The sequence below is a fragment of the Salarias fasciatus genome, chromosome 11 (assembly GCF_902148845.1).
Source record: "Salarias fasciatus chromosome 11, fSalaFa1.1, whole genome shotgun sequence".
NCBI classification, from domain to species: domain Eukaryota; kingdom Metazoa; phylum Chordata; class Actinopteri; order Blenniiformes; family Blenniidae; genus Salarias; species Salarias fasciatus.
Genome location: NC_043755.1, coordinates 2,362,956 through 2,376,182, shown reverse-complemented (window position 1 = coordinate 2,376,182; position 13,227 = coordinate 2,362,956). Strand labels below are relative to the sequence as shown.

The 13,227-nt window shown below is 41.6% G+C and overlaps 2 protein-coding genes across 2 annotated transcripts; both read left to right on the top strand.

Moving 5' to 3' along the window:
- The first annotated feature begins 4,230 nt into the window (after positions 1 to 4,230).
- Positions 4,231 to 9,101, top strand: cbx3b (chromobox homolog 3b). The gene is made up of 5 exons (XM_030102580.1): positions 4,231 to 4,428; positions 4,815 to 4,955; positions 5,035 to 5,185; positions 6,537 to 6,706; positions 7,903 to 9,101. Exons 2-5 carry the CDS (start codon positions 4,816 to 4,818, stop codon positions 8,042 to 8,044), a joined length of 603 nt encoding a protein of 200 aa, XP_029958440.1. The 5' UTR covers positions 4,231 to 4,428; position 4,815; the 3' UTR covers positions 8,045 to 9,101.
- A 181-nt stretch (positions 9,102 to 9,282) lies between these two features.
- On the top strand, positions 9,283 to 11,431 carry snx10b (sorting nexin 10b). The gene is made up of 6 exons (XM_030102577.1): positions 9,283 to 9,405; positions 9,659 to 9,745; positions 9,834 to 9,934; positions 10,046 to 10,147; positions 10,308 to 10,520; positions 10,958 to 11,431. The coding sequence occupies exons 1-6, from the start codon at positions 9,397 to 9,399 to the stop codon at positions 11,085 to 11,087; spliced, it is 642 nt and encodes a 213-aa protein (XP_029958437.1). The 5' UTR covers positions 9,283 to 9,396; the 3' UTR covers positions 11,088 to 11,431.
- The last annotated feature ends 1,796 nt before the right edge of the window (positions 11,432 to 13,227 follow it).

Sequence of the window (13,227 nt, the reverse complement as noted above, 5' to 3'; positions counted from 1 at the left end):
CAAAGGTAATTGAAGTTTTTAATCTTAACAGGTAAGCTTGTTTATACTTGACATTATTGCTTTGTGTTATTTTTATTATCATAGTGTGAGACCATTCATTCACTCTTCCACAGGGCTGAAGCTTCAATCAGCTAAACTCCAACAAGAAAATGGATAGGTGCATCAACACAGAGACAAAGAGGCACATGATCAGGAAAAATTCCAGCTTTAAATTAACATAATTATGTATTTAGATTGTGGTTGACGTCTAGAGAAAAACAAACCTTTGCAAACTGAGCCGATCACGCTAATCACTGGACTATGTGCTCCCCAGGAGAAGTCAATTCTAAATAAACAATTTCATATTATTACATCGTGCATGTATTTTTTTAATTGCTATCATGGGGCCTAATTGACACCTACAGTACTCTGAACCTACAGTATATTCTGAAGATACATTCCTACTGTAATGATTTCCAGTACCTCTACACACAATGAGCGGTTCGCCTCCAGGAATATAATGCCAAGGACGGTGTAAGAGAGAACCATAACGCTCTGAAACAGGAGACTGAGGTTTGCAAGGACGTCCAGGTGGTCTGCTGTCCCACGTCTTGTGTTACCCATGAAAAGTCCCTTTTCTGACTCAGTGAGAAAGATTTGAGGAGCTGCAGGAGTTGGTGATTTGCTATGTGACTTTGTAATCTGAAGACAGCTTTTCGGGCTGACGGAGGTGGTGAGGGCTCCTGCATTAGCGGCAGAGCTGGTGACAGCAAAACATCTGAGCTCCTACAGCTGCTCTCACTCCAGATTTGCGGGACTGATCTCCAGGAAATTACTGAGTACATATGCAGTCACTCAAGCGGCCAGTCGACTTTGTAAATCTTTGTCTGACTAAATTAGTCTCCAGTAATGGTCCTCTGGATGCCGGCCCTTCATACATTTAGATTATGACATGATTAAAAAGTAATAGGGCCGATGTGAATAGCCTGGCCCCGGCTGTAACCCGAGAGCCTCGGAGTGGGACCGGGGGAACGCCGGGGGCCCTGCGTTTGAAAAGCTTCCAGTCAGGCTTGGCCTGAGCCACACAGACCACTACTCACTCCGTCCACAGACCCTCACAGCAGGACCCAGCCATCTGGACGCATTTCTGCTCCGACAGGGTGGCTCTCAAGGCCCATCTGTATTCGGGCTTCGTTCTCAGTGGGTGCGAGGAATGTGCTTGTTTGGGAGGGAACTCGGTAGATTTAAGGAATGACGCCATAACGCGATATATCTTTTCGCCCTGTACGCTGGAGCATGTCGTTTCATCAACATCTGTATTTCATTTTTAGTGCCCTGGTCAATCTTGGGTTGAGTCAGTTTGGCTTTAGGCACAAGAAAGGCCTCAAATCATTTAATTATTGCCTGTTGTTAAGTTATTTAGGTTACAAATACATGCAAGACGTGAATTATGTTCATAAAACATTGCAGTTATTTCCCTGATCCCCTATATCTTACTCCTGAAATCCAGGCATCATTAAAGAGTTTCAAATGTACCTCAGTAGTTGGAAACAGATGATTTTTCTCTCGGTGTGTGTGCGCACGCACGCACACACACACACACACACACACACACACACACACACACAGGTTAAGACCGAAACATAAAACTATACTCTAAAATAAGTTTGATAGTTCAACAAAAACAAAAAGCTGTTTATTTCTAAACTTTTATCCCATGTTTCTGATATCTCATGAGTTCCACATCTAAAAGTTCTTTCTCACTGTTGTGCATGTGGTAGAGAGAGCCTAAAATGATCCATAATGTAGCAGCAGTAAATCCAAACAGGACCTCACTGAATGCATTACTGCCATTCTTGCGCCTGCAGCGACCGCTCAGTCCTATTAGCTGCTCCGTTACTATGGCAACAAGCACTAAAAAACCCAAAAGAGCAGACAGGGAGAGGTCAAAGGGCAACAGCGGGTCGTACGGCTGATAACCAACACATGTCTTTGTTTCTGGCTTGACTCATACCTGCAGGACCGCACATCAAAATGTACTGTAAGGTTGATGAAATGTGTGTCTGTAGAGGATATGTGCTACATTTTCATCTCTTCGCATCTGATTATGTTTTAGTTGTTTTCTATTTTACTTTAAATATACGGTATGGATTAAATCCTTGATTTTAACCTTCTAATACTCTAGCCTGTTTATTTCTCTTATAAAAGGGGAACTTTAATTCATTTTATTTACTTCAAGTTTATGTGTCAGTAATTACTATCATTTAACGATTTTTTTTTTTTTTTTTTTTTTGCTCCTTTGTTCTTATTTTTAATGACTGTTTTATTCTCCACTCTGACATGTTTTTGTCCAATTTTGAACTCACAAATGCCAAATCATCTGTTAAAGCACTTCGACCTGCATTAACCTGTTTGGATGGCGCTGACCAATGTCACTGAATAACAAGTGATAAAGAAACGAGCAACAAAATATCAGCATTTGATGAAAAATGGGAGAAATAAACCTTTTGGTCTTGCTGGGAATGTGTGGAAGCGAAGCAAAGGCACACCAATAGAGCAGAGAAGATATAAAGAGAAACCTATTTCCAGAGTAATGTGGGGTAAAGTAAGAAAACTGTCTTCTGCCATTTAAGGGCATCTCTACCAAAGTCTTCACAATTAATCACAAACATCTTATCAACCCATGTGAAGTTTCTACTGCGCATGGGAGATAAACGTAATGCCGTTTACACTCTTAAAAATTGATTGCTTATGTTCATAAGACCTGTTTCCTCTCCTCCAGAGACTCTAATCAATGAAATCTTTCTCTGGAAAGTATACATCCACATTAATCTTACATGTGAGCATCTGCCAGCCTTTCACTGCAACTTCAACACTGAAACCACAGTTTTAATCACATCCCAGGGGCCTTCGCAGCAGCTAGTCATCGGGAAATGAAGCTATAGAATTAATTCCAGTATTGTCTTCTCCTCCACGGGTTATAAGCTTTGACTGGTTTTGTACTCTTTGCACAATTGCCTTTAAAGAAAAAAAATACTCAGTGTTACATAATTCTGCCTTGAGGAAGAAACAGCATCAGTATGAAAGTATCAGGACCACTTCCGATGTGGATCCAGCTTGAGGAAAATCAAATGCTCTCCTGGTGTGTGCTGAGTCCCAGTAGTCTGGTGAGGGCAGCAGTACAGTTTTTGCCCTCATAGCAGTCCAGTAGAGGTAGGCAGCGTCCCCCAGTGGTGTGTTACTAAACAATGTGCACCGAGTTCTGGAAAAAAAAAGGCAAACTTGGTGAAGTGGAAAGAGCTCCTAGTGGTGCTTATCTGCCCAATCAGCAGCTCTGGAATGTCCCATTGGCTAAAGGGGAGCTGTCAATCAAACCCCCGTTGGGTATTTTCCCTGAGAATCAAACAGTGTGACTTTAGAGTTTGAGGAGAACAGAGCTCCTCCGAAGACAACTGGTGTGTTCAGGAGCAACAAATATTAAAAGAGTGAATGAAATTCCCAAAAATGTGGACTAATTTCCAAATCATTTTTCATTTTCCTTGCATTTATTTCTAATACCCTCAATAATGCATTCCAATACATTTATTGTTGTTTAAGTGGAAATATTTATTTTCTCTTTAATGTAACTTTAGAATTAAGGCGAAATTATGTTTCACGACATTTAAATTGTAGCATTTTATTAAAGTATTCCACAGTAAAGTCTGTTTTGTTGAAATTTTTTTACTGTTTTTGAAGTGCCCCTGTTCTGAAACCACAAAGGTAATGATATTTTCTTTCAGTGAAAAAAGAAAAAATGGCTTATTATAGATATAGATTATAATAATTATTATAAATACTAATAAGTCATGATTATTGCTTATTAGTGAGTGTTAGTATGTGGTGGGATGTGGGGGGGTTGTGTGCTGCACAATCAATAAAATTCTATGATATATATTGTATTTTATAATCATATTATTTAATTATGTGCATCCACCACTTAGAGAACTACTATATTATTATTATTATTATTATTATTATTATTATTATTATTATTATTATTATTATTATTATTATCATAAAGCCGGTTCCAGAGCGGTGTAACCCCAGCGGCGTCCCGCCCCTGTCATACCCCGCTGACGCCCCTGGGTGGCGGGGCTGTTCCGGGCCACTGGACGGGGACGGACGAGCGGACTGCGCTCTGATTGGTCGCCGGCGTGCGCGTCCCCGTCGTCTCCTCCCGGTTTTCCTGGCATGACCTTTTCCCTTGGCAACCACTTCCTCCGAGCATCAACGGCCATCTTTAATTTTAACTCATTGATGAAAAGTTGTTTTCGCCCCTGTGAAGCCGCCTCGTTAGCGCGCGGAGCCTCCTCGACGGCGCCGGTTTCATGTAGTTTTTCCGCCCTGAGAGCAGCGCAGCACCGCAGCAGGCTGTCTGTCCGCAGAGAATAAGCGAACACCGACAGGAGCGTACGTGCATATTGTTTGTCAAGACGTGCATCACTTCAGTTACGTGCTTCCATTCATGGTTTTTTTTTTCCTTTCTTTCTGTCTTCATGTGCAAACATACCTCCAAATACGTTAGTGAAGTGTGTGAGTGAAGAATGTTCATGTTTTGGTTCGAGCACGCTGTAGTGGCGGAGTCGCGTGCTCCTGAAAGAAACAGCAGGTGGAGCGCTATAATAAGTGAACGTCTGGTTTGTCTGAAGGGCACAGCTCGGTACTCACCACTGCCATGTTTGTTGTTGTGCCAACATCCCGGCTGCAGGGCTCATGTCTGACCTCAGTTTGCTGATTTCTTTCACTTTCTTTTTTATTTTGTACACAGCCTGACTCTGTCTTCTCTGTCATGGCAGAATGAGAAAGAAGCAGACTGCCAAACAGCGGAAGACTGAGGAGACGACTGTAGTTCAGGAGTTTGCGGTGGACCAAATAATCCGCCGCAGAGTCTTTAATGGAAGAGTGGAGTACTTCCTCAAGTGGAAAGGCTTCACAGAGTGAGTGGCGTGGCGCGTGAGCACGTTGTAAAGCCATAAAGTGAAGTGTGAACTTCTCTTCTGTTTGCTGCAACCACAGTGCAGAAAACACGTGGGAACCCGAGGACAATCTGGACTGCCCTGAACTCATCGAGGAGTTCCTGAGAAACTCTCATTTCTCGGAGCAGAACGAAGAAGAGCAGGCAGAGTTCATTCCCAAAGAAGAGATGACCGAGCGAGAGACGGAAATTGTGAGTATGTGGCTGATGGGTCTAAATCTGCACATGATTTCCGTATTATTCACAGAGCGTCTGCGCCTAAATCAGGAAGAAGGAAGGGAAAATAAAGCATTTTTAGGACCTTTTTTTTTTAAAGGCAGAAAACAGCATTGGGCTAAAACTCAAGATACAGGAAGTTTTTCAATTAGTGCACACCCAATTCCAGCAAGGATGAGACTATATGCAAAGTGGAAACAAACTCCAACAGCAAGTGTTTATTAACCATTTCAAGAAAATATTTGCACATCTTAATATTGATGGCAACAACATGACTGTTTATTCATGTGCTTTTACATGTAATACTTTTTTCTTTCACCAGTCTGACCTACTTTGTTGTGAGAAGTGTTAATTAAAACTGTTTGATCAAACACAGTGAAGAACACAATGCCTTCTGTTTACATGGTATTTCTCTCCCTCCATTCACAGAACAGGTTTCAGTCTTGCCTCAGACCTTTTAATATGAGACGATGGCTGCGTTCACGCGTGGTTTCTTTATCCAATAAAGGAGAATATTTGTGGATTACACAGTGAACTGTGTTCATGCAATGTGATTTCTGTCAGTGTTCCTGAGCCAAGACACTAGCTTCCTTTACACAAAGCTTCCTGTTTTTAACACAGTGTCGCCTGAGGGCTCGGAGGCCACGAACATCCAGTTTTGACCTTCGGCCTTGTCTATTGCCCACAGAAATTTTGATTTTGTTAAAGGGTTTGATTCATATTTACAATGCAGATGGTGCATCACTGTCCATCAAAACATCTTCAAAGACAATTTTATGTTGTTAAAACAGTTGAAGTTCACCACAGTTTTTCCAGATTGATGAACCTCTGCTCATCTTTTACTACGCACCAATAAAATGCTTTTTAATACATCCACTCACTCCAACAAAAGGCCCCTCTTATGTCTTCTTGTATCAGTACCATTTATCTGTCAAGCCTTTGGTTGCCACACTCCAAAACATTTTAAGATGTACTAAAGCTATAACATTTCAAATGACCTTTTTTTTTTTTTTTTTTTATTTGAACCAAATTCCTCACCTATAACATCTGCTGGTCTTTGGTCTGTTTGGCATTTATGTAATTTGTAAATCATTTAACACTGATTTTATTGAGCAGAACACAACTGCTCAACCTTCTTGGACTTTGCACTGGGGTAGAGTAAAATCTTTTGCTTGGTTGGCATTTTTTTTTTTTTTTTAACCCAATGCACCCAAAACCGAAATATCTATTTCCCGTTTTTCACAAAAACAAAGCATGTCTGGAGTTTCCTCGAGTGTGAACGGCGTCTCAGTTCCTTCTTGTAACCACTGAACCCTTCTTCTTGCAGTCCTGTCTGCAGTCTCAGCACCAGGCCCAAACAATGCAGAGCGACAGCCGCATCCTGCAGCCAGACGAGGAGCACTCAGACGGCCCGACAGACCTCAGCAGTTACCTGGAGCCTGAATGCATCATCGGCTCCACAGACAGAAAGGGAGAGCTCATGTTCTTAGTCAAATGGTAACTTCACTGCTTCCTCTTCTACACATATCAGAATGAATTCCAGCATTTGGCTTTATGGTTTTTTTTTTTTGGTTTTTTTTTTCCTTTCTCATTACTTTTTTTAGCTGCTTTGTATTTATTGCTCTGAGGAGTAATAAGAATATTTACAACCGGCATAACAATAGGTCAGCACAAGATGAACACTGATTTAAAAAGAAAAGAAAATTAATTGTATCAGATAGCACATGAGTGGCTGTGTGTGTAATCATGTATTCGTCATTGGTAAATGACCAGTGGCAGCTTTAAAGGGGAACTGTGCTGAGTTTTCACATAAAGGCAGTCTTTATTAGCAGTGGGGATTACTGCAGTCTGTGAAAACAGTTGGTTAAAGGCTTCTATAGCTCGAAGGAGCTTTGTTGAGTCTGAAAATCACTGCCTGAAAACAAAAACTTATTTTTTTTTTTAATTTCAGGCGATGCAGTCATATGTCACACAAAGAAAAAAAAGGTCTTTTTTTTTTTTTTTTTTTTTTTTTTTTTTTTTTTACAAAAAGCTCCAGTTTTTAAAAAGAAAATGTTGCTGACAGTTGCAGACTACTATACATATTAGCTTACCAAATATTTCAAAGTGTATCTCTTTTTTTTTTTTAGTCTGTAGGCTCAGATATTAAACGGTAACAATAAAATATTGTGAAAAGTGTGACGATGTCTAAAATTGAACCAAAAGTGTGGTAATGTAATGTAAAACAAAGCACGTGCAGCATGAGCACGGTGGGGCCGGGGTCATGTTGGGATTCAGACTGTGGAGTTGTGGTTTGGTTCTTCCCCTGCTCGAAGCAAACACCACGACCATTTCCTTTATTTTCAGCACAAAGTCGTTTTTGTTGTGAATCCCCACTAATAAAAAAAAAAAGAAAAAAAAAACAATTAGTTACGTTGTGGGAAAGCTAAAGCCTCTTGCTTTGGAGAATAGTCCATACAAGTCTGGAACCGCTATCGTTGGAGTTTCCCCTCAACTTCAGGGAAATGCAATAATAAACAACTGCACCGCACCTATAAAAAGATGTTTAATAGATATTTTGTTGCCTCAGCAATCAGAGAGTGACTGTTTCATTAAAATCCCTTCAGTCTTCTGAAATGTCTGTTGCCGTTGCGCTGCGAGTTGAGTCGGGGTGGCGTCGTTTTATTTTCCCTGCGCTGTGGCTTTCCCCGCAGGAAAAACTCGGACGACGTGGCTCTGCTGCCGGCCCACGAAGCCAGCGCCAGATGTCCCCAGGTGGTCATCGACTTCTATGAGCGGAAGCTGACCTGGCACTGCAGAGAGGAGGAGGCGGCGGCGGAGGAGGAGGAGCAGTAAAATGTGTGTGTGTGTGTGTTGTACGCCGAGGTGAACTGATAAACAGCTGCTCTCTCACCTGAAGCTTAGTTTAACCTCCATCAAGTGTGTCCTCCCTTCAGCTGACATTAGAGGCGCTCGGTGTGAAATCCCGTCCCACCGCAGGTTGAGTTTCAAACTCTGGCAGGTGTGAGATTCTCAGCGGGGATGGATTGTTGTTGTTGGTTTTTTTTATTTCCTTTCAGTCCTGTGGTGCTCAGTAAGGTCACTGTGCCTTTGAGGAAGCCGTGATGGAGACTACAACTAACCTTTATGTCGAGCTGTTCAATCTGAGGTCAGACTAACCAGTTTCTGTTTTTTTTCTCGTGTCATGTAGCAGACTCGATCACTGTGGACGTGTTTTGTTTTTAAGCTATTGTTACAAGAGTAATTTGGTATTTCTAGCCCTGTTTAACTCTAAGTGTGTCACTGGGAGGGGCCCACGGCCGCTGAGTGTGAGTTTTCTCTCCTGTATGCCAGCGGGAGCTCCCTGCTCTTCTATTCCTTGTAGTTTTTTTGGTTAGGCCTTAAAAATTGTAGATCTGTTTTTGAAGTGCAAATGTGGTGAGGTGTTTATAAAACTGAGGTTTTTTTCTGTGTTTCACTGTATTTCTGTAAAATCCTTGTGTTCGATGTGAACGACGTGTCGCCCAAGTCAAAGTCCCCATATTTCCAATCAGATATGTACCAGACACTCTCCTCTTTATTCATAGCTGCAAAAGTACTGAATGATTTGATGTTTCTTTTTTTTCCCCTCAAAGTAAAGACCTGGTAGTCGTATTTCTAAATTTGACTGACACCTACTGCAGGTGAGAAGATTGTTAAATGTAGCACTTTAGATATGAGCCTGTGCGCTGACGCAGGTTTGTATGGACTTGACTTGTATCCTGGCGACACCGTCGTAATTCAACATATCTCCCATGACTGTTATGGGACACTCAGCTGAACCTTAAACCTCTTAAAACTCAACTGCTCCTGAACTACTGTACCTGTTGACCATGAATCTGTGAAGTCTGAATAAAAGAAACCTTTTGTGACACTTGGTCTTGATTCTTTGTGATCACATCATGAGGTGGGATGATAACCAAGTAAATGTTTTTTTTTTCTTTAAAAAATATTGATTATATCTTGTGGGACTTACTGTAGTCATGTCGCTACTTGCCGTCTTACTAGAGCTCAGGGGAGGAGCTTATCTTAGTCTTGTGACTTTATTTTGAAACCTTTGGTCTTAAACAATAAAAAATGGGAAAGAAAAGGTACAGTCACAATGCTTGTTGTAGTTTTACCTGGTTGACATTGGTTGATTGACACTCAAACTTGGACTATTGTGGATAATGACAGAGGTAAGCTCCAGACATCAGGTAGGACTGAAGTTATGCTGTTAATCTGAGAAATCTCCACATTTTTCGAGCAGTTGTTTTCATTCCAGATCCTACAAGCTTGTACAAAAGGAAACAGGATGAGGGATTTTCTTTTCATGAGTCATGCTGTAGTTTCCGTACTTCCTCTAAAACTTGCTGATAAATCCTTCCCCGTTTTCTTAACTGGGTGCATTCAGTTCAGGCTCTGAGCTCCTCTCCTGCCTTCTCCATGCAGCAGGTCGTCAGCGTGTGGGTCCGGGATCCACGGATAAGGAGGCATGATTTCTGGCATGCCTACCTGGATTATGAAATCTGTTTACACGTGAGTAACTCAACAGTCACCTTCATGTATGCAGTTAGAGAAAATAGCTGAATGTATTAGTAACTGGTGAGTGTGTGTGTGTGTGTAGACCGACAGTGTGTGCTTCACCAAGAAGACTTCGAGTGTGAGGAGGAGATACAGCGAGTTTGTGTGGCTCAGACAGAAACTACAAGAACATTCACTGCTAATGTGAGTATTTGCTGTCAGCTGAAGGGAAACAACAGAGCCTGCTCACTTTGTCCTTATGTTATTATTTTGCTCATGAAATCCTCCTGTGTCATTGTGTGCTTGTTTATACAGGCTACAGTTACCAGATCTGCCCCCGAAAAACCCTTTCTTCAGTCTGAACAATGCGAAACAGATCAGCGAGCGGATGAAAGGACTCCAGATATTCCTGGAAAAGTAAGATCCTCTTCAGAGATCAATACTGTTCTGACCTTGACATACCGAAAGTGAAAGAGGAAGTCACTTGTGACTGGAAATCGTGACTGCTGATTCCTCATCCTTTATAAAGCACACACTGCACGCAGTAGTCTTATGTGCTTATTGTCCCACTTTCCAGAATCGTCCAGAGCCCCCTGCTGCTGTCCGACAGCTGCCTACATCTTTTCCTGCAGTCACAGCTCAGCGTGTCCAAGATGGAGGCCTGTGCTGCGGGACGGACCCACTACTCCGTGGCCCAGGCCGTCCGCTGCTGCGGCCTGAGGAGGTTCCACTCGGAGGAGGACCTGCAGAAGGAGGAGCCCAGCATGAGCTCTGACCTCGACTCAGACAGGTACGGCACTGTTACACTTCACTCGGCCCGGACATCAGGATGATGCCTTTTTAATGTGTGGGAAGTGAAATGAAGGATCATACAATAAATATTTGATCAAAATGCACATTTGCACATTTTTGTGAAATGTGTGTGTGTGTGTGTGTGTGTGTACTAGAACTGTTTCTGTATGTATTAGGACATACCACATATTTTTTTTAAAAAAAATAGCATCAAACAGCCATGAGAGGATTTGTGCTTAACTTTTTTGTGCTTGAAGCCACAAAACCATTAGCTGTATCTTTTATAGTGAAAAAGAAAAAAGAGAGAGAGAGTTTGGGATGCTGGAGGGAATATTGTGGTTCTGGGTGTGTTATGGGCAGGTCTGGCCTCCCACCTGCTTTAAATCACGCTGCTGTATTTATTCTCATGCTCTGCTCTTGTCTCTGTCTTTCCAGCTCAGACTATAGAGACCCACACCCCAGGACGAAAGGTTTGGCAATAAACAAACCAAAGAGCTCGGTGTCACTTGGTCTCATGGGAAGCTGCGAGGAGGAGAAGCTGAGCTGCTCATCGGTCTCGCCATGAAAACACCAGCTTCACAGAGGAAACACTTGCCTTTTCACAATGTACTTTTAATTACACTGTTGTTTTTTAACTTAAAAAAATGTCATCATGAGATAATTTCCATTTTAAATATATTCAATCATCACTGCAGGATGTTCCTGTTGTATATAGTTCATTGGTGCTTGTGTGTCCCTTGTTTTCACAGTTACATGGTTATGATTTGCCTGAAGATGGCAGTGTTGGCACATCTCTTTGTTTGTATGTTTCTTCATGAATGTATTCCACAACTGTCTATACTGAGTTCATAAACAAACTTTAAGAATGCTTCATGAGTTCGTATCATTCATACCGAATAAGCAGACAGTTTGAAAATATAAAAGCAGCATCTTGAGGTAGTGAGGGCCTGATGTCTCTTTCTGTGTGAGAGGATCCCCTAATAAAGTGTAAGGGAGCTTGTCAAGTGGCGTCCGCTGCAGTGCTTAGCAGTCTGACATGTATAATAGGGTCTCTGCAGAGTTTTCAGACGGCCCCCCTGTCAGGTGTGGTCCTGGGAGGCGGTCCTGAGGGATCCCAGTGGACCTGCTCCTGTCTGAGAGGGCTTCCAGGTAGACAGGCTACATTGTTCCCTGCTGAGCGAAATGCCATCTGCAGTGACAGGCCACCTTTTCATCCCGCTCTCCTTCGCTTTGTGTTCGCACGAGCTTGTTTCCCCACGGTCACAGCTCTCAGTGTGTCATGGAGGCAGCTCGCTCCCACAGTGAGCACCAGCACACTTACGCAGAGGTAATGACCACTAAACAGACCCGAGGAAAACTGACATTTTCTGCACAGCTAATTAGAGGAGCGGATTCTCTCTGCAGCAGCACCGAGGGTTCATTATCAATTCAGGACAGGAGCACACAATAGGCTGATGTTACAGGGAGGTGTCGTCACCTCTGCTCCTGCTCTCAGCAGCTGAACCTTCAAAAACCTCAAACTGGCAGTGAGATGTCTTCCCTCTGTGCATGCTGGTGGCTTCATGTGTGTATCTATGGAAATACAGTATGTGCATGTGTTATTCATATGTCAGGTTCAGCATCATCCTGCACATTCAAACATCAGCGCTGAGGCCTTCAGTGCTGATGTGCAGTGTGACGATGCCCCAACTCAAATATATTTCATCATGGATTGCTTAAAGAAGATCCAAACTAGATACTTATCTCACTGGATTACCATAAAAGACTGGCTACATGCTATTGAGGGTCATTATCCTAATATGCAATGTTTTTCTCGTGCACATTTTCATAGTTTGATAATTTTCCAAGTTAGATGCATCAGTCAGGTGAAAGGGGGCAGAACACACCAGCAGCAATGCCTGTTTAAACTGTTTACTCATGTAACCACATGATTGTCATCAGTTTACATTTGTTTGAAAAGTAAATGTAATAAAATGTGATTATTTTGCCAATAAAGAGATAGTAAGGTTTTTTTTTGTATCTAGAGAAGATGTTTTTCCAGGTATTTTGTACTTTAATGAGTATTTTTCAAGTAATGTTACTCATAAGAACAATTTGCACCATGTAATCTTCTTTGCTACTTTAAAATCACCAGTTGGTATTACAGTAAGTATAGCCACAATTAAAATCACTATTTGAATACTTTAATTTGCATTTATGTCTGCATGTGTTTATCAACCACATTTACGTTATATGACTGAGAAACATGCTTTTACTTTAGACTTTTTGAATATCTGCAATTGACTATTCAGTCAAAGTGTAAAAATAAAAGTGCTCAATAATTTCACTTTCACTATCATTTCCCAGGACTTCCACTTTGACTGAGAGTAATTTGAGTAATGTAAGCAGGCTTCAAGAAGCAGGACAGAAAATGAAGGGATCGATGTAACCTTCATGTTCAACTGCAAACTTTCAGTGATTTTTTATGACATTCAATAAATACCATTAACAGAAGAATTTGACGTGGTTAAAAGGTGACTAATACTTCTACTTGAATGATTTTTATCAACACTGCTAATCATTGACTGCATTTTGAACAACATGACAGTATTTTTAATCAAAGAAATCTGTCAAAAAGCTTCATTTACTGGTGATCATGTGATCATGACCATGTAATCTACACCTATAATCCCACAGACACAAATTTGTCTGGTTTTGTTGACGAT

Bases quoted from the DNA above. Each gene is read 5' to 3' on its own strand.
- snx10b (XM_030102577.1), top strand. The intron at 9,746-9,833 runs GTGAGTAACTCA...GTGTGTGTGTAG, and splicing joins ATTATGAAATCTGTTTACAC to ACCGACAGTGTGTGCTTCAC. The intron at 9,935-10,045 runs GTGAGTATTTGC...TTGTTTATACAG, and splicing joins CAAGAACATTCACTGCTAAT to GCTACAGTTACCAGATCTGC.
- cbx3b (XM_030102580.1), top strand. From the start codon at position 4,816: ATGAGAAAGAAGCAGACTGCCAAACAGCGGAAGACTGAGGAGACGACT. The intron at 4,956-5,034 runs GTGAGTGGCGTG...CTGCAACCACAG, and splicing joins AAGTGGAAAGGCTTCACAGA to TGCAGAAAACACGTGGGAAC. The intron at 6,707-7,902 runs GTAACTTCACTG...CTTTCCCCGCAG, and splicing joins CTCATGTTCTTAGTCAAATG to GAAAAACTCGGACGACGTGG.